General features: G+C 50.1%; 1 protein-coding gene across 2 annotated transcripts in view; it reads left to right on the top strand.

The window, feature by feature from the left end:
* The window catches only part of TNFRSF8 (TNF receptor superfamily member 8), an 80,848-nt gene that overhangs the window by 37,622 nt on the left and 19,014 nt on the right, over positions 1 to 24,212 (top strand). For both annotated transcript variants that reach the window (XM_010371734.2, XM_030913858.1), the window contains exons 4-10: positions 3,476 to 3,628; positions 8,988 to 9,078; positions 9,462 to 9,625; positions 11,324 to 11,440; positions 15,623 to 15,775; positions 23,187 to 23,280; positions 23,615 to 23,727. In XM_010371734.2, coding sequence (XP_010370036.1) covers positions 3,476 to 3,628; positions 8,988 to 9,078; positions 9,462 to 9,625; positions 11,324 to 11,440; positions 15,623 to 15,775; positions 23,187 to 23,280; positions 23,615 to 23,727 — 885 coding nt within the window. The remainder of the gene's footprint in view (positions 1 to 3,475; positions 3,629 to 8,987; positions 9,079 to 9,461; positions 9,626 to 11,323; positions 11,441 to 15,622; positions 15,776 to 23,186; positions 23,281 to 23,614; positions 23,728 to 24,212) is intronic.

The following is a 24,212-nucleotide window of genomic DNA, read 5'->3' as shown; positions in this document are numbered from 1 at the left end:
TCTTCAGGGGCGGTAACATGCATGGAGTGCCATCTCCTATGGTGACAATGCCTTCTTCTGAAGGAGATCTGCAGGAGGACCTACCTGAGGCTATGTTATAATTAACTTTTTTTTTTTTTTTTTTTAATAAGTGGGAATACAAGAATTGGACTGACACATTTCGGGGGTTAGAGGTGGAGCTGGGAGGGGCTTCAGGGATTATCTAAAATAATGATAAAGCCAGGCTTGGTGGCTCATGCCTGCAGTCTCAGCACTTCGGGAGGCCAGGCTGGGAGGATCGCTTGAGGTCAGGAGTTTGAGACCCACCTGGGCAACACAGTGAGGCCCCCATCTCTACAAAAAATAAAATAAATTAGCTGGGTGTGGTGGCATGTGCCTGTAGTCCCAACTACTCAGGAGGCTGAGGTGGGAGGATTGCTTGAGCCCAGGAGGTTGAGGCTGTAGTGACCTGTGATTGTGGCTCTGCACTCCAGCCTGGGCAACACAGCAAGACCCTGTTTCAAAAAAAAAAAGTGATAAAAAGTATAGTACTGTAAGTGCATAAACCAGTAATATAGCTTTTTATTATCATTATCAAGTATTACATACTATCCATAATTGCATGTGCCATGCAGCACTTTTATACAACTGGCAGCGCAGTAGGTTTGTTTACTCCAACTTCTCCACAAACACGGGAGTAAAGCGTGTGCTGCGACCTTGCTATGGCTATGACATCACTAGGCAATAAGAATTTTTCAGCTCCATTATAATCTCTTTTTTTTTTTTTTTTTTGAGATGGAGTCTCGCTCTGTTGCCCAGGCTGCAGTGCAATGGTGCAATCTCGGCTCACTGCAACCTGGGTTCAAGCGATTCTCCTATCTCAGCCTCTCGAGTAGCTGGGATTACAGGCATGTACCACCACGCCTGGCTAACTTTTGTATTTTTTTAGTAGAGGCGGGGTTTCACCATGTTGGCCAGGCTGGTCTTGAACTCCTGACTTCAGGTTATCCGCCCTCCTCAGCCTCCCAAAGTGCTGGGATTACAGGTGTGAGCCACTGTGCCTGGCCTCCATTATGATCTTATGAGACCATCATCATGTACGCCATCCATCGTTGACTGAAGTGTTGCTCTGCCATGCGTGAATGTATCGTTTCTAATGTTTTGTTCTGTTTTCCCTCTTTTCTGCCTCCTTGAGTGTTAGTTCTCTTTGCATTCAGAGCTCCTCTTCCTTGGCGCTGGTTTTCCTCTGATATTTGGTGACTTCTAGTTCTGTGCACATCATCTCTCATGATGCGGGCGGTCTGCAAATGGGGCCTCTGACACCCACCTCTGAGGGCCGTAGGGCTCAGGTGGGGCTGCAGTAGTCTCTTTGCAGGGAGACGCGTGGCCTCTGCTGTGTGGCATGAGTCGATGAGGAGCTACCCAGAGCCTTTCTCTCTTCTTCAGTGAGTCCCCCTTGGCTGTATTCTGGGCTGTGGTCTCCTTTGCTCTGATCTCCTCTGTCCTCTGCCTTCCATATTTCGGGGAGTTGTCTTCATTTCGGATCTGCCAAAGTTGCCCCTTCTTGGTCTCCAGGCCTGTTACACATTAATTATTAGTTTTGTTGTTGTTGTTGTTTTTTTTTTTTTGGAGACGGAGTCTCGCTCTTTCGCCCAGGCTGGAGTGAAGCGGGGCGATCTTAACTCACTGCAACCTCCACCTCCTGGGTTTAAGTCATTCTCCTGTCTCAGCCTCCCGAGTAGCTGGGATTACAGGTGCCCGCCACCACACCCGGCTAATTTTTGTATTTTCAGTAGAGACAGGGGTTTACTATGTTGGCCGGGCTGGTCTCAAACTCCTGACCTCAGGTGATCTGCCCACCTCAGACTCCCAAAGTGCTGGGATTACAAGTGTGAGCCATCACTCCTGGCCAAGCTGTACTTTTTATGTCTGTTAACCAACCTGTGATTTCCTGCTTTTTCTGTCTGCACTTGTTAGTATCTGTCTTTTTGATTCTAGTCATTCTAGTGGGTATGAAGTGGTGTCTCACTGTGATTTTGACTTGCATTTCCCTAAAGGCTAACGGTTGTATATTTTTCATGTGTTTATTGGCCAGCTGTGTATCTTCTTTAGAGAAATGTCTATTCCAATCCTTTGTCCTTTAAAAAAATTAATAAACTATTTCTGGCTGGGTGCAGTGGCTCATGCCTGTAATCCCAGCACTTTGAGAGGCCGAGGCGGGTGGATCACCTGAGGTCAGGAGTTTGAGACCATCCTGGCCAATGTGGTGAAACCCCATCTCTACTAAAAATACCAAAAAATTAGCTGGGCATGGTGGTACGCCCCTGTAATCCCAGCCCAGGAGGTTTAGGCAGGAGAATTTCTTGAACCTGGGAGGTGGAGGCTGTAGTGAGCCAAGATAGCACCACTGCACTCCAGCCTGGGTGACAGAGTGAGACTCTGTCTTAAAAAAAAAATTAATAAATGATTTCTTGGAGCAATTTTAGATTTACAAGAAAATTGAACAGAAAATACAGAGTTCCCATATACCTTCTATCCCCTTCCCAGTCTCCCACAGTTTCCCCTATTTTTTGTTTGAAACAGGGTATCACTCTGTTGCCCAGGCTGGAGTGCAGTGGTGCAATCACAGCTCTCTACAGCCTCAACCTCCTGGCTTCAAGTGATCCTCCTGCCTCAGCCTCCCAAGTAGCTGGGACTACAGGCATGTGCTACCATGCCTGGCTAATTTTTGTATTTTTTTTTTTGTTTTTGTAGAGACAGGATTTTGCCATGTTGCCCAGGCTGGTCTGGAATTCCTGAGGGCAAATGGTCCTCCTGCCTCGGCCTCCCAAAGTGCTGGGATGAAAGGCGTGAGCCACTGCGCCCGGCCTCCCCTGTCATGAACACCTTGCATTAGTGTTGCACAGTTGTTAGCATGGGTGACCCGATAATGATGCGTTATTCTTACTATTCTTACTAACAATGCGTTATTATTACCAACAATGTCCATAGTTTACATCAGGGTTCACTCTTGGTGTTGCGCATTCTAGGGCTTTAGAAAAATGGATGATGACACGTGCCCACCATCACAGTGGCATCCGGAATATTTTCACTGCCCCAAATGTGTCCTGAGCTCCTCGCTTCATCTCTCCCTCCCCCGAACCTCTGGCAGCTGCTGGTCTCTTTACTGTCTCGATAGTTTTATCTCTTCCAGAAATGTCATGTAGTTGGAGTCAGTGTGTAGCCTTTTCAGACTGGTGTCTTTCATTTAGCGATGTGCATCTAAGTTTCCTCCATGCCTTTTTTCTTTTTTGTATTTAAAAAAGTTGGTACATTAATTTATTTTGATTTTTAATCCAATTTTAGTGGTCACCAGCGGGGTGAGCTGGGAGGTGGAGGCTGCACTGTGGCTGCCTGTGGAGACAGGCTGCCTGCTCTCTCTCTCTCATCTCAAGAGCTCTCTGGAGAGATACCTTTCTTCTGTTCCCCTCTGTGACCCCTGTCTGTGTCCTTTTAGACGACCTCGTGGAGAAGATGCCGTGTGCATGGAACTCCTCCCGTGTCTGCGAATGTCAACCTGGCATGTTCTGTGCCGTGTCTGCTGTCAACTCCTGTGCCCGCTGCTTCTTCCATTCTGTCTGCCCAGCAGGGATGATTGTCAAGTTCCCAGGTCAGTGTCCCCACCCTCGGCCCAGGACAGAGATCTGTGCTGTTGCTGCTGCACCTTCCGCCCACCCCAGTGCCCTACTGACTTCCGACCTCCTGCTTCCCGGAGCCTGTTGGACGGATCGTGTCTCCTTTGGCGATGGGCCAGAGATGTACCTAGCACCCAGCCCTTCTGCTGCCCTCCCCCCATCTTGTGTTCCAGGTACAGAGAGACCCTGCTGTCCCCTGGCATAGACCTGGCTGGAGGAGGTCTTGGTTTGGTTTGAGGGTCAAGGCAGCAGTTATCTGATGCCCCCATAAACAAGAAGAAAACTTCAAGTCTCTATCCTGGGAGTTCCCTGGAAGACTGGGGTTGACTTCACCCTTTCAGGTTCAGGGCATTGGGAGTTAGAGGTGCTAAGAGATCCAGCTCCGGGCTCAAGCCTTGAGAAACTTGGGTTTCTTTTCCAGCTTACCATGTGACCTCAGACAAGTGTCTTACCTCTCTGACTTCTACTTCTCCGATAGTACAAGGTGTCAGGGCTGCTCGTAACCGGAGAAGGGGTACGGGCCACAGAAACTGTCTGGGTGGCATTGGGATCATCTTCCAGAAGGGAGGCATGAGGAGTGGGTGGGCTTTGGAGCACAACACAAAGTGGGTGCCGCAGCTGCAGAGTGCATGGAGCCGGGGAGACGGGCTCAGAGGCAGCCCTGTGTCCATGGAGGAGAAAAGTGCCACAAAGTCCCTGTGGTCTCTCCCGCAACCAGGTCCTTCTCTGGAGTCCCATGCCCTGCTGTGCAAACCTGGGGATTGGCGGTCACCCCCATCGCTACCACTGCCTGCCCCTTTTGTCCTTCCCCTCTTCCCTCATCTCTCACAGCCAGCCCGTCCTTGAGTCTTGTAGACTTGGCCCCAATTATCTTCCCCACCTTCTCACCCCCAATTCCTTCTCTTATACAGTCCCCATGGCAGACAGTCAGAATGACTCTTGCAGGACCAAATCTGAATCTGATCCTCTGTCTGTCTCTCTCTCTCTCTCTCTCTCTCTCTCTCTCTCACACACACACACACACACACACACACACACAGGTATATACCTGAAATGCTTCAGTATCTTCCTGTTACTCTAAAGATAAGGACGCAAGGCCAGGTGTGGTGGCTCACGCCTGTAATCCCAGCACTTTGGGAGGCCGAGACAGGCAGATCACTTGAGGTCAGGGGTTCAAGACCATCCTGGCCAACATGGTGAAAACTCGTCTCTACTAAAAATACAAAAGTTAGCCAGGCGTGGTGGTGGGCACCTGTAATCCCATCTACTCGGGAGGCTGAGGCAGGGAAATCACTTGAACCTGGGAGGTAGAGGTTGCAGTGAGCCAAGGTCACGCTATAGCACTCCAGCCTGGGCAACAAGAGTGAGATTCCATCTCAAAAAAAAAAAAAAAAAGAAAGAAAAAGAAAACTACAGAGACTCACCACTGTGTCCTTCTGGTCCCAAGGCCCCTAGTTGACCTACCTTCTTCTCTTCGTCTTTCAGAGTCTTCTTACATTTATTTTGTACATAATGTCCAGGGCTTTTAGCAGTTCTTAGTGGGAGGACGAGGGAAAAACGTGCCTACGCCATCTTCCCAGAATCAGTCTCAGGATGCGATCCCAACACAGCCCCCTCCTTTCTCCCAGCCCCAGCTCTCAGCACCAAGCCCTCACTCTCCGGGCCCCACCTGCGCTGCCCTTCTTCCAGGTCAGGGGATGCTGTGCTTCTCTGTCCCACCCGGCCTCTGCACGTGCTGTTCTCTCTGTCAGAGACACCCTTCCCTCCTCATTCACTTAGTCAAGTCCTTCTCAGCCCTGAGCTCTCCATCCCACTTCCTCAGGAGGCCTTCCCTGGCCTCTCACTAGGGAAGCTGGCAGCACTGTGTCCTTTGCAAATGTGGATACATACCTCTCTCTGTCTCTTGGTTTGATCAATGTCTGTCTCCCTCCCTGGCTGGAAGCTTCCTGAGGGCAAAGACCATGCCCCTGGTGTTCATCAGCATCTCCCCACTGCCTGATCAAATGCTAGGCATGGCACCTGCTCCCCATAGAAATTTGTTGAATTAAGATATGGGGGCACCTGACAGAGAGATCCAGGCTTGGGGTGGGTGGAGTTCAGATCTGGTCAAATTCCCCTTGGATCAGGCGAGAGCGCTCTGTTGAGGAAATGCTGAAGCCCTCCACCCATAAGCAGGGGAGAGTGCTGCAGTAGACTGGGCAGCACATACCTAGGATTTTGCAAACATTTGCACTTGTGGGGCATGTTCCCACCTGTCTCTGGACCTCAGTCTTCTCCCCATCTGTCAAATGAGGGAGTGTAACTGAAGGCCTTGGGGGCCTCTCCAAAAAGGCCAAACTTCCAAAAAGTTTTCAGCTCAGAAACTTTTGTATCTTTGTGAAAAACATCTTGAGTTCAGTTGTTCCAGCCAAGGCTTCCTGCTGGAGGGACTGTCTGGGCGGTGTTCCTGAGACTGCCACACGGCGGCGCCAGAGGCCTCCCTTTGCTGCCCCTGGACCCAAACTGCCCAATGCCCATGGCACGTGGCCATGCACTTAAAATGCAGTTAGGGGCCGGGTGCGGTGGCTCACACCTGTAATCCCAGCATTTTGGGAGGCCGAGCCAGGCCGATCACTTGAAGTCAGGAGTTTGATACCAGCCTGGCCAATGTGAAACCTCGTCTCTGCTAAAAATGCAAAAATTGGCCAGGTGTGGTGGCGGGTGCTTGTAATCCCAGATACTCGGGAGGCTGAGGCATGAGAATTGCTTGAATCCAGGAGATGGAGGTTGCAGTGAGCTGAGATTGTGCCACTGCACTCCAACCTGGACAACAGAGTTAGACTCTGTTTCAAAACAACAACAACAACAACAAACAATAAAAATTAAAAAAAAAATGCAGCTACGTCTGTATTGAGAAGTGCTGTGTATATAATATGCACTGGATTTCAAAAACTTAATATAAACAAGAATATAATTAATTATTTTTATATTGATTGCCTGCAAACATGATATTTTAGATATACTAGGTTAAATAAATATACTGTGAAAATTAATTGCAGTTATTTCTTTTTACCTTTTAAAACGTGGCTCCTAGAATATTTGAGCTGGCCTGTGTGACTCACATACTTCCGTTGGACAGCACTGTTTTAGACGTGTTCTAATCTCAGCTGCCAAAGCCTCGTTAATCTCTGAGGTCCCCTGTGGACTCACCCATGGGGTAGCTCTCAGGGCTTGTGTTTTTCCAGCTGTAAAATGGAAAGCAGTTTCTGCCTCCAATCAGCCAAGCCCCATGCTAAGAGCTTTCACTGGCTGTCTCTCCTGAAATTCTCAAGTCTCCGTAAGACAGACAGTATTAGCCCCATTTTCCAGGTGTGGAAATCGAGGTTTGGAGATGAGAGGTAAATTGCCTGCAAAGACAGAGCAGGAAATGCCTAAGCTTAGGTGTCTCTCCACCATGCTGCAGAACATGAGAGGTCAGCATTGCTCGCGCCCACCTCCACGGAAACCTTCAGAGGGAAGTCCCACACATGCAGGTCCCTTTTCTTTTTTGTGTGTGACAGAGCCTCGCTCTGTCGCCCAGACTAGAGTGCAATGGCGTGATCTCAGCTCACTGCAACCTCTGCCTCCTGGGTTCAAGTGATTCTCCTGCCTCAGCCTTCTGAGTAGCTGAGATTACAGGTATCCGCCACCACGCCCAGCTAATTTTTTTGTGATTTTAGTAGAGATGGGGTTTCACTATGTTGGCCAGGCTGGTCTCAAACTCCTAACCTTGTGATCCACCCACCTAGGCCTCCCAAAGTGTTGGGATTACAGGCGTGAGCCACCACACCCGGTGACATACAGGTCACCTTCTAAGTGATGGAACGGGAGTCCAGATGGGGGTAAGGACATAGCATTTACCAGACGTGTCACGCAGTGTGATGGGCACCTCACGTGCACTCTTCCGTTTATCCTGACGACAGCCTGGTGAAGTGTGTATGATTATAATCATTTGACTGGACTGGGCATGGTGGCTCACGCCTGTAATCCCAGTACTTTGGGAGGCTGAGGAGGGTGGATCACCTGAGGTCAGGAGTTCGAGACCAGCCTGGCCAACATGGCGAAACCCCGTCTCTACTAAAATTACAAAAATTAGCCAGGCATGGTTGCGGGCACCTGTAATCCCAGATACTTGGGAGGCTAAGGCAGGAGAATTGCTTGAACCTGGGAGGCAGAGGTTGCAGTAAGCCGAGATTGCATCTCTGCACTCCAGCCTGGGTGACAGAGCAAGACTCTGTCTCAAATAAATGAATAAGTAAATAAAATAGACTTTCCTGGCACAGTTAGGACATGACAGGCAAACTCAGGGGCACTGGATGGATGATGTGTGTGTTTTCTTTTCTTTTTTTTTTTTTTTTTTTTTGGGACAGAGTCTCGCTCTGTTGCCCAGGCTGGAGTGCAGTGGCTGGATCTCAGCTCACTGCAAGCTCCGCCTCCCGGGTTCACGCCATTCTCCTGCCTCAGCCTCCCGAGTAGCTGGGACTACAGGCGCCCACCACCTCGCCCGGCTAGTTTTTTGTATTTTTTAGTAGAGACAGGGTTTCACCGTGTTAGGCAGGATGGTCTCGATCTCCTGACCTCGTGATCCGCCCGTCTCGGCCTCCCAAAGTGCCGGGATTACAGGCTTGAGCCACCGCGCCCGGCCCGATGTGTGTGTTTTCTTCTCCACTCTGCTTCCGTCCAGCATTCTCCAGGACTCCTTGGATTGCAAGTAGCAAAATCCCCAATTTTTTAGCACGTGTAGCTTAAAAGTCTGGGGGTAGCTCTGAGAAGCTTCAGGCATGGCTGGATCCGGGGCTCCGTCTTGCCCCATCTCTCACCTCTGTTTTCCTCTCTGTTGGTTTGTCTACAAGATACTTACTAGCAGCTCTGCCTAGCACCAGTGGGAAGACAACTTCCCTTTCTTACATTTTTAATATCCCAAAACCAAAACCTTTAAATCCCAAACCAGAATCTTTAAATTCTGCCTCACAGGCTTGGGTCACATGTCCATCCCTGAACTGGCTCATCATGGTCACAGGAATGGAACGGACTGATTGGTCCAGCCTGGTCTCATGGCCATTCCTGGAAAGGGGATTCAGTCGGTCCCGACCCCTAACCACAGATGCTGAGGTCAGAGGGAGGGTAATTCTCCAGGGAAAGGTAGGCTGCTTTACTCCAATGGGGAACAGGTGCCAGGCAGGTGCCACCTCCAGATGACCACTGCGTTTTCCAAGGACCCCATCTCCAACTCTGGCCTGTGGTAGGGAAGTGTGTATTCTGGGAGAATTTGGGTCCCCAACACCGATTCTGAAGGCACTGCTGTCCGCCCTGCAGGCACGGCGCAGAAGAACACGGTTTGTGAGCTGGCTTCCCCAGGGCTCAGCCCTGCCTGTGCCAGCCTGGAGAACTGCAAGGAACCCTCCAGGTGACTCCCTGGCTCTGCCTCCTCCTCTTCCCCCAAGCTGGCCTTCAGATGAGGCTGTCCCACCCCACAGGACGCCCAGGGTACAACTGGGCGTGGGGGTGTAGGTGGGGTTCAGCCCACGGTGTCAGGATTCCCGGTGCCTCTCTGCCAAGCCCTCAGGTCATTTGAGGCCCTAGAGTGTGCCCAGCCCTGCCCTGAGCCTGTGGGAGACCCAGAGGGCCTGGAAAACACAGGCCTTGCTCCCAGGAGCTTACAGTGGGCCTGCCAGAGGTGGTGGGCCGAGGGCCCGGGACCCCATCTCTGTGGAAACTGTTATTCCTGATCACAGGCCTCCCTTGCTCCATGGGCAGAATTACCAGTCCCGTCTCTGGCTTCTTCCCCAGTGGCACCATCCCCCAGGCCAAGCCCACCCCGGTGTCCCCAGCAACCTCCAATGCCAGCACCATGCCTCTAAGAGGGGGCACCCGCCTCGCCCAGGAAGCTGCTTCTAAACTGAAAAGGGCTCCCGGCTCTCCCTCCTCTGTGGGAAGGCCTAGTTCAGATCCAGGTAATCTCCCCGTGAAGCTGTGGGTCGTCTCCCTGGGGTGCCCGATTGGTGGATGGCCCATGAGTGGGGGTGTTTGGAGCAGGCGGGCACTCATCTGTGGTCTTCTCCTGGTAGGGAGAGAAGAGAGTGGCAAGGCACGATCTAGGGCTGAAAGCATCGAGGGGCAGAGGTAGACATGAGCGGGCTCATTCATTTGCCAGCAGTGCAGAGGGCCTACCTTGTGCCAGGCACCGGTGCCCCATCTCTCACCTCTGTTTCCCTCTTTGTTGGTTTGTGAGAGGGAAATGGGTCCTGCTCTGCTGCTGTGACACTTGTGACTCAGTTGGCCAGCCTCTGCACGTGTCCACCTGATGCCCTCCTGGTCCCCATGGCGAAGGGTCAACCCTCAGTTAGTCATTTTTCTTTTTCTTTTTTTTTGAGATGGAGTTTCACTCGTGTCTCCCAGGCTGGAGTGCAATGGTGCAGTCTCGGCTCACTACAACCTCCACCTCCTGGGTTCAAGTGATTCTCCTGCCTCACCCTCCCGAGTAACTGGGACTACAGGTGTGTGCCACCACGCCTGGCTAATTTTGTATTTTTAGTAGAGATGGGATTTCACCATGTTGGTCAGGCTGGTCTCGAACTCCCGACCTCAGGTGATCTGCCTGCCTCGGCCTCCCAGAGTGCTGAGATTACAGGTGTGAGCCACTGCGCCTGGCCTAGTCCCTTTTTATTACAGAATAGCCCTCCACGGCGTAGATATGCCGTGCTTTGTTTATCCAGTTTTTGGATATTTGGGTTGTTTCTGCCTTTGGCTATAATGAAGAATGAAACATTCATCCTTGCATGCACGCACTTTCCTTTCTCTTGGGTTGGTTTTGTAAAAAAAGAAATGGATTTGTGGGACTTCTAATAATTTTGGGTTTTGGAGCTCTTGTCCTATAGTTGTGCCTTCTCCCGCTCCACGGCTTTGCTCATTCTCTCTATGATGTCTTTTGTTTGTTTGTGGTTTGTTTTTTTGAGGTGAGTCTTGCTCTGTCGCCCAGGCTGGAGTGCAATGGCGCGATCTCGGCTCACTGCAACCTCCGCCTTCCGGGTTCAAACAATTCTCCTGCCTCAGCCTCCCCAGTAGCTGGGACTACAGGCACCTACCACCACACTCTGCTACTTTTTTTTTTTTAAATAGAGATGGGGTTTCACCATGTTGACCAGGCTGGTCACAAACTCCTGGCCTCAAGTGATCCACCCGCCTCAGCCTCCCAAGGTGCTGGGATTACAGACGTGAGCCACTGCGCCTGGCCCACACGGGTCTTTAAAAGAGGGAGGTAGGAGGCACCCAGCCCCTCCCCGCCTAATACCATTCTAAACAGGAGTTACTCTAGTGTGCTGAGCTCTCAGCGAAGCTGTACCCAAGGTTTTGAGCAGGGGAGTGACAGAGCCATGAGACAGGGTTGGGGGAAGCTGTGGCATGGTGGCCTCAGGAGGAACAGTGGGCAGGGGCTGGTTGGGGGGCGGTGAGTGCCCTCCTCTCAGGTGGAATGCACGCAGTATCCCTGTCCTCTCTGAGCCTCAGGACTCCCTCTGAAAGGCTAGACTGAGCTGATGTGTGGAGTTTGGGAGCTGGCCATCGTGAAGGGTGGGGGGGCTTCAGGGTTGGGTGAGGAGTGAGGCCCTTTGCCAAGGCGGCCTGGTCTGCAGCTTCTCTGCTTCTTTCCCCAGGTCTGTCCCCAACGCAGCCGTGCCCACAGGGGTCTGGCGACTGCAGGAAGCAGTGTGAGCCTGACTACTACCTGGACGAGGCTGGCCGCTGCACGGCCTGCGTGAGCTGTTCTCGAGGTAAGGGCCTCGTCCCGCCCTGGGCCTCAGTTTACCTCTCTGCATTTTTGAACCGTGAACTTCCAGTAACTCCCCCTCATGTTTGTGGGTTTTTGATGGGGGTCGCCTCTTTTCAGAGGGCTTCCATATTTGCATATTTTTTCCTTCCAGGAAGCATTTGTGAATCACCCGCCTGTTCCAAACTCGGCTCATTAATGTTTGTAACTACTCTGTGATTCAAGGATTGTCATCATTCCCCTTTTACAGAAGAGGAAACAGAGGCTTGGGGAAGTCAGGGAACTTCCAAGGCCTGCAGGCTGGAGTTTGAACCCAGACAAGTGCCACCAGGTTCCAGGTTCTTGTCCACCCCACTGGCTGCCTCTATGAGCCACCTTTTTTATTTTTTCCCAGACAGGGTCTTACTCTTTCACCCAGGCTGCAGTGCAGTGGTGTGATCATAGCTCACTGTAGCTGTGACCTCCCAGGATCACATGATCCTTTTGCCCCAGCCTCTCAAGTGGCTGGGACTATAGGCACACACCACCATGCCTGGCTAATTAAAAAAATATTTTTTGTAGAGACGGGGGTCTCACTATGTTGCCCAGGCTGTTCTCGAACTCGGGCTCAAATTGTCCTCCCACCTCGGCTTCCCAAAGTGCTGGGATTACAGGCGTGAGCCACTGAGCCTGGCCCGCGAGCTGCTTTGACAAGCACTTACTGAGTGCGCACGCACAGCAGAACGTGGATGTGGGGCTTCCCTGTGTCCAGCCCATCACAACCTCCCAGTGCCAGCCGCACCCCAAGGGTCATGTGGGCCGGGGGGTTGCTCAGGCCACAGGCTGCTGTGACTGTTAGAGGCCCCGGCTATTCACGGAGGCCACTGGGAATGTGTGAGTCTGTCTCCTTGTCCAGAGCTTCTTTTGGGCAGCAAAGCAGAGCGGAGAGTCAGGGGAGGCCAAAAAGAACCACAGACACTGTTGTCATTGGAGGGCTCTGTCCTAGTTACTAAGGCTGCACAGCAAATTTTCTTAAAACTTAGTTGTGAAAACAAACCATTCTTTGTACTCACAGATTCTGTGAGTCAGAATTCAGACAGGGCACTGCGGGGACAGCTTGTCTCTGCTCCACAGTGTCTGGGGTGTTAGCTGGAAAGCCCAAAAGCTGCAGATCCGGATGCTCTGAAGCCTCATTCATTCACCTGCCTGGGGGTTGGTGTTGGCTCCTGGCTGCGGCCTCGGTTCCTTTCCATGTCGGCTTCTTCATGTCTTACCCGGGGCTTCCTCATGGTCTGGTGGCTGGGTTCTAAAGGCGAAGTCTTTTTCTTTTTTTGTATTTTTAGTAGAGACGGGGTTTCACCATCTTGGCCAGGCTGGTCCCAAACTCCTGCCCTCAAGTGATCCGCCCGCCTCAGCCTCCCAAAGTGTTGGAATCAAAGGTGTGAGCCATTGCACCCTGCCATAAATGTCTTGAAAGAGAGAGAGACAGGAAGAGAGAGAGAAAGAGAGAGAGGAGTGACAGAGACAGAAAGAGACAGAGAGAGAGAGAGACAGAGAAAGAGAGAGAGAGACAGAAAGAGGGGGAGAGGTAGAGAGAGAAGGTGACGGAGACGGAGAGAGAGAGAACAAGTGACAGAGAGAGACAGAGAGAGAGAGAGTGACAGAGAGAAAGAGACAGAGACAGAAAGAGAGAGGGAGAGAAAGGCAGAGAGAGACAGAGAAGGAGGAGGAGAGAGGGAGAGAGAGAAAGGAAGAGACAGAGAAGGAGGGGGAGAGAGAGAGAGAGACAGAGAAGGAGAAGGAGGGGGAGAGAGAGAGAGAAAGGAAGAGAGAAGAAGAGGGGGAGAGAGAGAGAAAGGAAGAGAGAGAGAAGGAGGGGGAGAGAGAGAGAGAGAAAGGAAGAGAGAGAGAAGGAGGGGGAGAGAGAGAGACAGAGAAGGAGAAGGAGGGGGAGAGAGAGAGAGAGAGAGAAGGAAGAGAGAGAAGGAGGGAGAGAGAGAGAGAGAAAGGAAGAGAGAGAGAAGGAGGGGGAGAGAGAGAGAGAGACAGAGAAGGAGAAGGAGGGGAGAGAGAGAGAGAAAGGAAGAGAGAGAGAAGGAGGGGGAGAGAGAGAGAAGGAAGAGAGAGAGAAGGAGGGGGAGAGAGAGAGAGGAAAGAGAGAAGAGAGAAGGAGGGAGAGAGAGAAGGAGAGGAGAGAGGGAGAGAGAGAAAGGAAGAGACAGAGAAGGAGGGGGAGAGAGAGAGACAGAGAAGGAGGAGGAGAGAGGGAGAGAGAGAAAGGAAGAGACAGAGAAGGAGGGGGAGAGAGAGAGAGAGAAAGGAAGAGAGAGAGAAGGAGGAGGAGAGAGGGAGAGAGAGAAAGGAAGAGACAGAGAAGGAGGGGGAGAGAGAGAGAGACAGACAGAGAGACAGAGAGAGGCAGCAGCCACATCCCCTTTTATGACCTAGCCTCAGAAGTCACACAGAACTTCCACCACTTCCTGTTTGTTGAGGCAACCACAAATCTCACTTGAGACTGAGGGAAGGAAAACAGTTGTACTTCTTAATGGGTAAGTGGCAAGGCTCTGGAAGGGCCAGAAATATCACTGTAGGGCCAGAAATATCACTGTTTTGGGAAAATACAGTCTGCCACAACCACCATGTGGACATATGGAGAAAGAGGCGTTAGCTCTGGGCCCAGTAATTCCTTCAGCTCTCCTAACTGAAGCCCTACGAGGGAGTAGAGCGGCGTATTAGTAGCTAAAGGCATGAGCTCTAGAACCCGAGTGCGGGGTTCAGATCCCGCCTCTCCCGCCTAATAGCCTATAAACTCAAGCAGGTTTCCTAACCTCTCTGTGCCTCAGTTTCCTCTGCTGCAAAATGGGCATAGTAGTATCTATCTCAGAGAACTGTGTAAGAATTAAATACATGATTGTAGGTGAATCTGGGTAGAGTGCTGAGACGACTGTCTCACACATACTCAATTATCTTAAGAGCTATAATAATAATGATAATAGCTGCTGTCGTCCCAAATGGTTTCATTTATTGCTGAGCTCATGCACCCTCTGCACAAATTCCCCAAATCCTGCCTAGTTCCCTTGCTCTGGAGGTTGTAAGAAGAGACTGTCCAGCCCTTACCATTATCATGCTGGGCCTCTAAGTATCCTGCTGATTGAGAACTACTCTTGCGGAGAAGTCGCATTTTGCCTAATTACCGATCCAGTCATTCTGTATTTACCTCTAAGTGGAGCGTTGCAAAATATTCCCAAACACATACAAAAGCATTATTACACTTAGTAAAAATAATACCTCTAACATGTTATTTTTTTATTTTGGAGAAAAAAATTTTTTTTTTTTTTTAAATGGATGGAGTGTCGTTCTGTCACCCAGGTTGGAGTGCAGTGGTACTATCTTGGCTCACTGCAACCTCTGCCTCCCGGGTTCAAGTGATTCTCCTGCCTCAGCCTGCTGAGTAGCTGGGATTACAGGTGCCTGCCACCACGCCTGGCTAAGTTTTGTATTTTTAGTAGAGATGGGGTTTCACCGTGTTGGTCAGGCTGGTCTCGAACTCCTGACCTTGTGATCCACCTGCCTCGGCCTCCCAAAGTGCTGGGATTACAGGCGTGAGCCACCACGCCTGGCCAAAAAATCTTTTTATCATTAAAAATTTCAGACATATTCAGATGTAGAGTGAGTCAGAGATGGTTGTGTACTATCACCCAGCTTTAAATAGTTATGGAGTCATGGCCAGTCTCGGCTCCTCTGCACCCATGCGCACTCACCCCGTCCCCTGGAGGACTTTCTTTTAACAGCTTTATGGAGAGGTAGTGGGCATATGGTAAAATGCACAGATTAGAGGATGCGATTTGATAAGTTTTAACAAATGCATGCAGCTGAGCAACCAGCCATTTCCCCCTAAAAGTTACCTCGGGTTCCTTGTCACCATTTCCCACCCCCTGCCTATGGTCACCATGCAATAGCTTGCATTTTCTAGAATTTCCTGTAAATGCAATATACAGAATGCCCTCCCTTTTTGCCTGCCTTCTTTCACCCTGCATAATTATTTTGAGCATGCTGGGAGAGCTGCTCAATGGCATAGTCAGACAAGCATTTATTTTCTTGTTGGAGGACCCTTGGACAACTGCTTCTCTGTCCTCCTGGGGGCTCTCTGGACCCCCTGCCCTTGCCATCCTGGTCTTTCTCCATGACCCTCGTATGTGTCCCTTAGACGACCTCGTGGAGAAGACGCCGTGCGCATGGAACTCCTCCCGCGTCTGCGAATGTCGACCTGGCATGGTCTGTGCCACATCAGCCACCAACTCCTGTGCCCGCTGTGTCCCCTACCCAATCTGTGCAGCAGAGACAGTCACCAAGCCCCAGGGTAAGCAGTTCCCACTCCAGGCCTCGACTACGGGGTGGAGTCTGTGCCCCCACTGTTGTGCCTCTCCCCACCAACAGCCAGGGGTGGGGGCAAATGACCTACACCCTCGGCTGTTAATTAGATCAGGTCTGGGTTCTGGTTATCCTTTGAGTAGTCAGACCCAGCGAATGGAATGATAAAGTCCAGTTTTAGCATTTTGGTAAGAGATTCTGTTGATTAAAAAAAAAATTCTTCCTGAAATTATTGGGCTGGTAAAATCTTTTATTTTTTGAGACGGAGTTTCGCTCTTATTGCCCAGACTGGAGTGCAATGGTGCAATCTCGGCTCGCCGCAACCTCCACCTCCTGGGTTCAAGCGATTCTCCTACCTCAGCCTCCCAAGTGACTGGGGTTACAAGCACTCGCCACCAAGGCCGGCTAATGTTGTATTTTTAGTAGAGACGCAACTTCTTCATGTTGGTCAGGCTGGTCTTGAACTCCCGACCTCAGGTGATCTGCCCGCCTTGGCCTCTCAAAGTGGTGGGATTACAGGCATGAGCCACCATGCCCAGCCCCGGGCTGGTAAAATCTTGACCTATTTGCAAGGCTGTTTTATTGACTTAGAGAGATGAATATCAAGTTTCTGAAGAGGTTTCTAACTCAGGATGGTTGGCTTTACCAGTGTGCAGGAAACTGCTAAAACCCTGACCGTTTTTTGTTTGTTTTGTTTTTTGTTTTGTTTTTTAAAGGGCTTTGAGAGATTTTAACAAATGTCCAGGTGGTTTAAAACAGATGGAAGAGTGGTGACAAAACCAAGGGGAATGGCCAGGCGTGGTGGCTCACGCCTGTAATCCCAGCATTTTGGGAGGCTAAGGCGGGTGGATCACTTGAGGTCAGGAGTTTGAGACCAGCCTGGCCAACATGCAAAACCCTGTCTCTACTAAAAATACACTAATTAGCTGGGTGTGGTGGCAGGCATCTGTAGTCCCAGCTTCTCAGGAGACTGAGACAGGAGAATCACTTGAACCCGGGAGGCATAGATTGCAGTGAGCTGAGATTGCACCACTGCACTCCAGCCTGGGTGACAGGGTGAAACTCTATCTAAAAAAGAAAAAAAAAAAAACAAGTGGAGGAAAGGTCACCCCATGTGACTTTGTGAGGGCTGCCAGAGAAGTGAGGGGTGACTTGCTTCTAGGACCCCCAGAGAGGCTCTGGGCTTGGAAGAGGCAGGCAGATGAAGAGCAGGAGGAAAGTGGAGAGCTGTGAGGTGCAGTGGCCCGTGACTATGTCTTCAAACACAACTTCAAAATGTGTACAATGGCATGGCACGGCCACTGACCAGTTTGCACAGATGATGCCTGAGTTTTTAATCCCCAGTATTGTCTTTTTATTTATTTATTTTATTTTATTTTTTTGAGAAGGTGTCTCGCTCTCTTGCCCAGGCTGATGTGCAGTGGTGGGATCTCAGCTCACTGCAACCTCCGTCTCCCGGGTTCAGGTGACTCTCCTGCCTCAGCCTCCCGAGTAGCTGGGATTACAGGCGCCCACCACCACACCCAGCTAATTTCTGTATTTTTAGTAGAGACGGGGTTTTGCCCTGTTGGCCAGGCTGGTCTGGAACTCCTGACCTCAAGTGATCTGCCCGCCTCCATCTCCCAAAGTGCTGGGATTACAGGCGTGAGCCACTGTGCCTGGCCAACAATTGTCTTTTTGGGTCAGAACACTGAAGGAGTATCTGGGGAAAGCTCGGGCCACCAGTGGGGTGCTGTCACTCTGTTTGTAAAGCCCTCTTTGCCTGGGTATTTGGAAGTGCACTGTCAACAGGCTAGCCCCACCCCATAACCCTGAAATGGAGGGAGGCTGCCAGCTCACACTCTCCGCCCATGGGCCCAGGGTCTCCTGGCCGACTTCCTACTCAGGGAAGAGACTCATTGCGAACAGGACATGCTAACACAGCAGAAGAAACCATCCCCGCTCAGTGACTGGAATATTCAGTAGAGTCCTTAGGATTTTATTTTGTTTGTGTAAATGTATGGGGTGCAAGTGTAATTCTGTTACATGCTTAGATGGGGTGGTGAACTCAGGATGTTTAGGGTATCCATCACCCAAATAGCGTACATTGTACCCCTTAAATAATTTCTCATGGTCCACCCACTTATACCTCCCACCCCCTCACGCCTCTAAGTCTCTATTGCCTTTTATTCTGCTCTCCACTTCCGTGTGGACACAGTATTTCACTCCCTCTTAGAAGTGAGAACACGTGGTATTTGTCTTTCTGTATCTGAATGTCTGTATTTAAGAATATGGCCTTCAGTTCCATCCATATTGCTGCAAAAGACATGATTTCTTACCTTATGATGGCTGAGTAGTATTCCATTGTATATAGATACCACATTTATCTATTGATGGATGCAGTGTAACCCCCCCCCTTTTTTTTTTGAGACAAAGTCTCACTCTGTTGCCCAGGCTGGAGTGGAGTGGCATGGTCTTGGCTCGTGGCAACCTCTGCCTCCTGGGTTTGAGCTATTCTTGTGCCTCAGCCTCCCAAAGTGCTGGGATTACAGGCGTCAGCCACCACGCCCGGCCAAACATAACCCTTTTAAAATAAATATGAATGAGCAGAGATTTATAAGGAAAACCAGCCCTACGAAGGAGAATAAAAACATGCGAAACCAGAAATTCTTACCACCCATGAAGCTTTGATAACTCCAGGAATAGAAGAGTACTTGGCAACATTAAATTCGTGTCTGCAGAAATGTTCACGAACTCGTTACATCCATAAGGTGGGTGGGCACAGAATGCTATGAAAAAGGAACAATATGGGATCAGAGGGCAAGAAAAGGCCTTTTAGAAAGTGTGCTTGTGATCAGCCCATCGTCTCTAGGTTCTCCGTTCACCTGTCCATCCCTGCGCTGCCATCCATGACTGGCCTCCGTGTTTCTCCTCTACGGGGAGCATGCCGTTAAACCTTGCCAGCAGAGGGCGCTGGAGGACAATCGCAGGAGGACGGAGGCTTCTGGCTGCATTAGATTTTGTTTTTCCTTTTTTCTTTTTTTTTTTTGAGACAGAGTCTCACTCTGTCGCCCAGGCTGGAGTGCAGTGGCGCGATCTTGGCTCACTACAACCTCCGCCTCCAGGATTCAAGCAGTTCTCCTGCCTCCTCCTGAGTAGCTGGGATTACAGGAGCGTGCCGCCAAGCCCGGCTAATTTTTGTATTTTTAGTAGAGACGGGGTTTCACCATGTTGGTCAGACTGGCCTTGAACTCCTGACCTCGTGATCCACCTACCTCAGCCTCCCAAAGTGCTGGGATTACAGGCGTGAACCACTGTGCCCGGCCATTTGTTTCTTCTTGCTCCTGCTGCCTGGGTCTGTTGACCACCTTGATGTGGCCCTCCCAGTGCAGACATTGGCGTGTGCCAGGCCTCATGTCTGCAAAAGTGTCCTGCTCCTTGACTCCCTCTATGCATCCGCCACCAGCCACAGGTCTTTGGCACTCCAGGCATCTTCCCGACAGTGGTAGCCCCAATTTCTCTGTGCACCTGACCAGAAGCATAGATTTCAGGTCAGAAGGACCTGCGTTTAAGCAAAGCAGGGTCAGTGGAAATTGCCCATGCCACACATAATAGATGTACCACCATGATTTTCTCCACCTGCCAGTTGATGGCATTTGGGTTGTTTCCGGGTTATTAGGAATGAAAACAACTGTGAATATTCTTTTTTTTTTTTTTTTTTTAACATGTATGAATGAATTTATCTTATATCTTTTATTATTATTATTTTTAGAGGCAGGATCTCACTGTGTGTTCCAGGCTGGAGTGCAGTGGCATGATCTTGGCTCACTGCAGCCTTGAACTCCTGGGCTCAAGCGATCCTCCCACCTCGGCCTCCCACCATGACTGGCTGATTCTTGTACACGTCTTTGGGTGGATGTATATTTTCATTTCTCATGGGTAAATACCTAGGAAGAGTGGCTGGGTCATTGTGCTGGTCACATAGAATGCTTTTGAAGACTAGTCAAAGCTGGTTACTTCTGGTCTGATCCAACCTCTTCATTTTATACCCAGAGAAAAGCACAGGGCCGAAGCTAGAGCTGGAATGCAGGGATCCCAAGGGTCAGCCCAGAGTACTTTCCACTGGAAGACACCACCCGCCCACCTCCTTCTTAGTTCCAAACCTGGAATTTACCTAGCTAAATTACAATCACCTCAGCTAAATTACAATCACCTCAGCTAAATTACAATCAAGTTTGAAAGCAGCATAAAAACATTTTCAGACATAAAAGGTCCAGAAAGCTTTTCTTCCTACATCCTCTCCTAGGAAGTTATTTGAAGATGTAATTCAGCTAAGTGAGGGGGCAAAAAAGAAGAAAAACAGGAAGCCATGGAACCTAGAGACCGGCACTCCATCCTAGCAGAGCAAGGAAGGGAAGTCCTGGAATGATGTGCTGTAGACCACTTGAGCCAGATCAGAGCAGGAAAATGGAAGGAAGGCTCCAGGGAAGTGTTCCCAGGAATAAAAGAGAGAATTGTAGTACATTTCATGATTAGTAGAGTTGAAAAACCTGAGGATATGGTGAGGGCACACTATTCTTTTGTCAACAAGAAAAAGAAAGGCAATTGGAAACTCCAGGGAAAAGAAAAAGCTGACAAGAAATATACAGTCCAAATATGAAGATGAAATTCACCTGATTTTAAGCAATTCCTGAATGTACAAAAAGAAAATCCATTCGGCTTTGATGCTAAGTCCATTCTTTAAATGGCCCAAGGACTGGGTGTTTGGATTTAAAGAGAAGGATATCCATCTGGTAAATAATATCTTTTTTTAGTTCTTAAATGAAGGCTAAGAGTAGGCAGATTATTTTTTTTTCTCTTCCACTAGGCCCTTACCAGAGAACACAGGCAGACTAACTAGGGGCTAGATAATACCTTTTCCCCCACCTTCAAATCCAAAGAGGAGGAAAAGGGGAGGATCACTAACTCGGGGAGGAAGAAGGAAAGTTACAAGAGAGGTATAGTATATTCAGAGAGGGAATGAGAGGCACCCAAGGAGTACTAGGTCCCCCTCTTCTGCACGTACAGGAGGGACAGCAGATCTGTCGCTGGATTTCAGCAGGTGTTTCAGCAGCAGCTGAGACTATGGGCCTGTCTAGTTACATCAGGCTGCCTTGGAGAAAGGGCAGGGACTCTCTCCTCATGATGCTAACTGGGAATAGCCACAGTTAATGGGTTTGAGCACCAGAGCTCCAATCCACCCAAAGTAAGTGTTCACTGAAACCCAGTGACATTTCAAACACTGATTCAAATACTAACATCACATCATAACACATCGCATCATCTTCTCCATAGCCTCCAGCCTCCAGGCTCCAACTAATTCAGGTAACAGTCCAGTGACCTTCCCCAAAGAGGAGGGTTCCTCAGAACCCTACAATCCAAGAAATAAATTAATCCTGGCTTTACTTTTTTGTCTATCTCAGGAAAAATCTGAGAGGTGTCACGAACACTTTGTAGAGGGGAGATGTGTTGTTATGTGTGTGGGGTTGCTTTGTACCACATCAAAAAGGGGTGCCTCCACCAGGGCTTTGGGGCGGAGAGGTGTAGTGACTGAGCAGAACCCACTTCTAATGTGGGCCAAATTTTCCTGCCCCAGAAAAGCAGGAAGCTTCGACGAAGGTGCCTAGTCCCCAGGCAGGAGGCAGGGCCGTCCAGAGGAGAGTGCTCTGGGCTAGAACTTGCCATCTCTGTTTCCTGGGTCTAGCTCCAGCCCTGTGGCTCTCTCCATCTGTAAAACAATGTGACTGTGTCAGACCAGTGGTGGCCAGCTTTGAACTGGCCTTCAGAGACATTCCGTCTGGCCAGCACAGTGATCCAGCCACCCTTCCTAGGCACTCAAGAGGAGTGAAATTATATGTTCACACAGAGGCACCCACAAGAATACTCATAGCTGCCTTGTTCATCATAGTTCAAACTGGAAACAACCCAAATGTCCATCAACTGGGGAACGGGTATGTAAACAGGGGTTCATCTGTACAACAGAACGCCGTTCGGCAACAGAAAGGAATGAACCTGAGTGAATATCAACAACATTATGCAGAAGGAAAGAAGCCAGACCCCAAAGAGTACATATTGCATGATTCTGTCGACATGAAATTCTGGAACAGATACACTCTTCTATAGTGACATAAAGCAGATCAGTGGTTGCCTGGATCTGGAGGTGGGGGCAGAGTGAGTGAGGAAGGGCACTAGGGAACCTTCTGGAGGGATGAGAATGTTCTGTATTTTGATTGGAGTTAGTTACCTTTGTCAGAACTCATCAGGCTGCACACACTTAGGGACATTTTCTTTTTTTATTTTTACTTACTTAAAAATAAAGACAGGGTCTTGCTGTGTTGCTTAAGCTGGTTTTGAATTCCTGAGCTCAAGTGATCCACCCGCTTCAGCTTCACAAAGTGCTGGGATTACAGGCGGGAGCCAACGTACCCTGCCAGGGGATACTTTCTTATATATACATTGTGCCTTTAGGCTGGGCGCGGTGGCTCACGCCTGCGATCCCAGCACTTTGGGAGGCGGAGGTAGGCGGATCACCTGAGGTCAGGAGTTCGAGACCAGCCTGGCCAACATGGTGAAACCCTGTTTCTACTAAAAATACAAAAGTTAGCTGGGCGTGTTGGCAGGTGCCTTGTAATCCCAGCTACTCAGCAGGCCGAGACAGGAGAATCACTTGAATGTGGGAGGCAGAAGTTGCAGTGAGCCGAGATCGCGCCACTACACTCCAGCCTGGGCAGCAGAGGAAGAGTCAATCTCAAAAATTAAAAATAAATAAATAATTCCTTAACAAAGTTGATTTAAAAGAAAAAACTTTAAAAATTGAGACTGTATTTAAACGTTAGGACATTTCAGGTTTCTCTTACAAGTGAAAGGTCTAGCATCACTGTGCCACCTTCCTGGGTGATCACAGCTGTTGAAGATGAGTAGCAGCTTCTCCACTTTGTTTTGTTTATTTTGAGTCTTGCTTGCTCTGTCACCCAGGCTAGAGTGCAGTGGCATGATCTCAGCTCACTGCAGCCTCCACCTCCTGGGTTCAAATGATTCGCCTGCCTTAGCCTCCCTAGTAGCTAGGATTACGGGTGTGTGCTACCACACCTGGCTCATTTTTGTGTTTTTAGTAGAGATGGGGTTTCACCATGTTGGCCAGGCTGGTCTTGAACTCCTGACCTCAAGTGGTGCTCCTGTCTCAGCCTCCCAAAATGCTGTGATTATAGGTGTGAGCCACTGTGCCTGGCCAGCTTCTCCACTTTGATCTTTTGAAACACAAATCTGACTGTCTTAGCTCCCACGGTGCTACCTCACTGGAAGCCACCAGTCCCTGGTTAACTGTTTCCTGGAGACACCAGCCTCCTTGGCGCTGGTTCTCAGATGTTACCTCCCCTCTGTAGATATGGCTGAGAAGGACACCACCTTTGAGGCGCCACCCCTGGGGACCCAGCCTGACTGCAGCCCCACCCCAGAGAATGGCGAGGCGCCTGCCAGGTGACTCCCCCAACCCCTTCTCTCTGTTTGGCTGCTGCGGGAGGGAGCTGTCCCTGCCATGCCCAGGGGATGCCTGGGAGGCAGCTGGGCTGGGGGTGGAGGCAGGGCCTGGGCTGTTCTTGTTAAATGTGCCCATCTCTGTGCTAACACCATTGGAAAGCCAGAAGGCCTCAAAACCCAGTCCCTGCCCTCAAAATGCCTGGCAGAGACTTGGGACAGAGGATCTAGGGGCCCAGGCTCTGGCTGCGCAGTCTCTAGAGAAAGGGAATTATTCTTGAGTACACACTTCCCTCTTCCCATCTCCATCACTCCTGCCTTGGGCTTCTCCCTGCAGCACCAGCCCCACTCTGAGCTCCCTGGTGGACTCCCAGGCCAGTAAGACGCTGCCCATCCCAACCAGCGCTCCCATCGCTCTCTCCTCCACAGGGAAGCCCGTTCTGGATGCAGGTAATGGTCCCAGCCCACCCACCCCTACTCCCAGGAGGGGCTTCCTCCTGGGGAAAGGAGATGAGGAGGAGCCAGGAGGGAGCGTCTCCTTTGTGGGTATGGCCTGAGAAGGGGGATCACGGTTGACTCCAAGTTTCTGGCTTCTTGAGTTGGGGCTGTGGCTCTGGCACTTGCTAGTGACTATTCTTGTTTTTTTTTTTTTTTTTTTTTTTTTTTGAAACAAAGTCTCACTCTGTTGCTCAGGCTGGAGTGCAGTGGCACCCATCTTGGCTCACTGCAACCTCCACCTCCCAGGTTCAAGAGATTCTCCTGCCTCAGCCTCCCGAGTAGCTGGTTTTACAGGCACTTGCCACCACGCCCAGCTAATTTTTTGTATTTTTAGTAGAGACAGGGTTTTGCCATATTGTCCAGGCTGGTCTCAAACTCGTGACCTCAGGTGATCCACCCGCCTCAACCTCCCAAAGTGCTGGGATTACAGTGGTATG

The sequence above is a fragment of the Rhinopithecus roxellana genome, chromosome 12 (assembly GCF_007565055.1).
Source record: "Rhinopithecus roxellana isolate Shanxi Qingling chromosome 12, ASM756505v1, whole genome shotgun sequence".
Lineage (NCBI taxonomy): Eukaryota > Metazoa > Chordata > Mammalia > Primates > Cercopithecidae > Rhinopithecus > Rhinopithecus roxellana.
The sequence above is the reverse complement of the archived record's forward strand: the minus strand, read 5'-3'. Positions and strand labels throughout refer to the sequence as shown.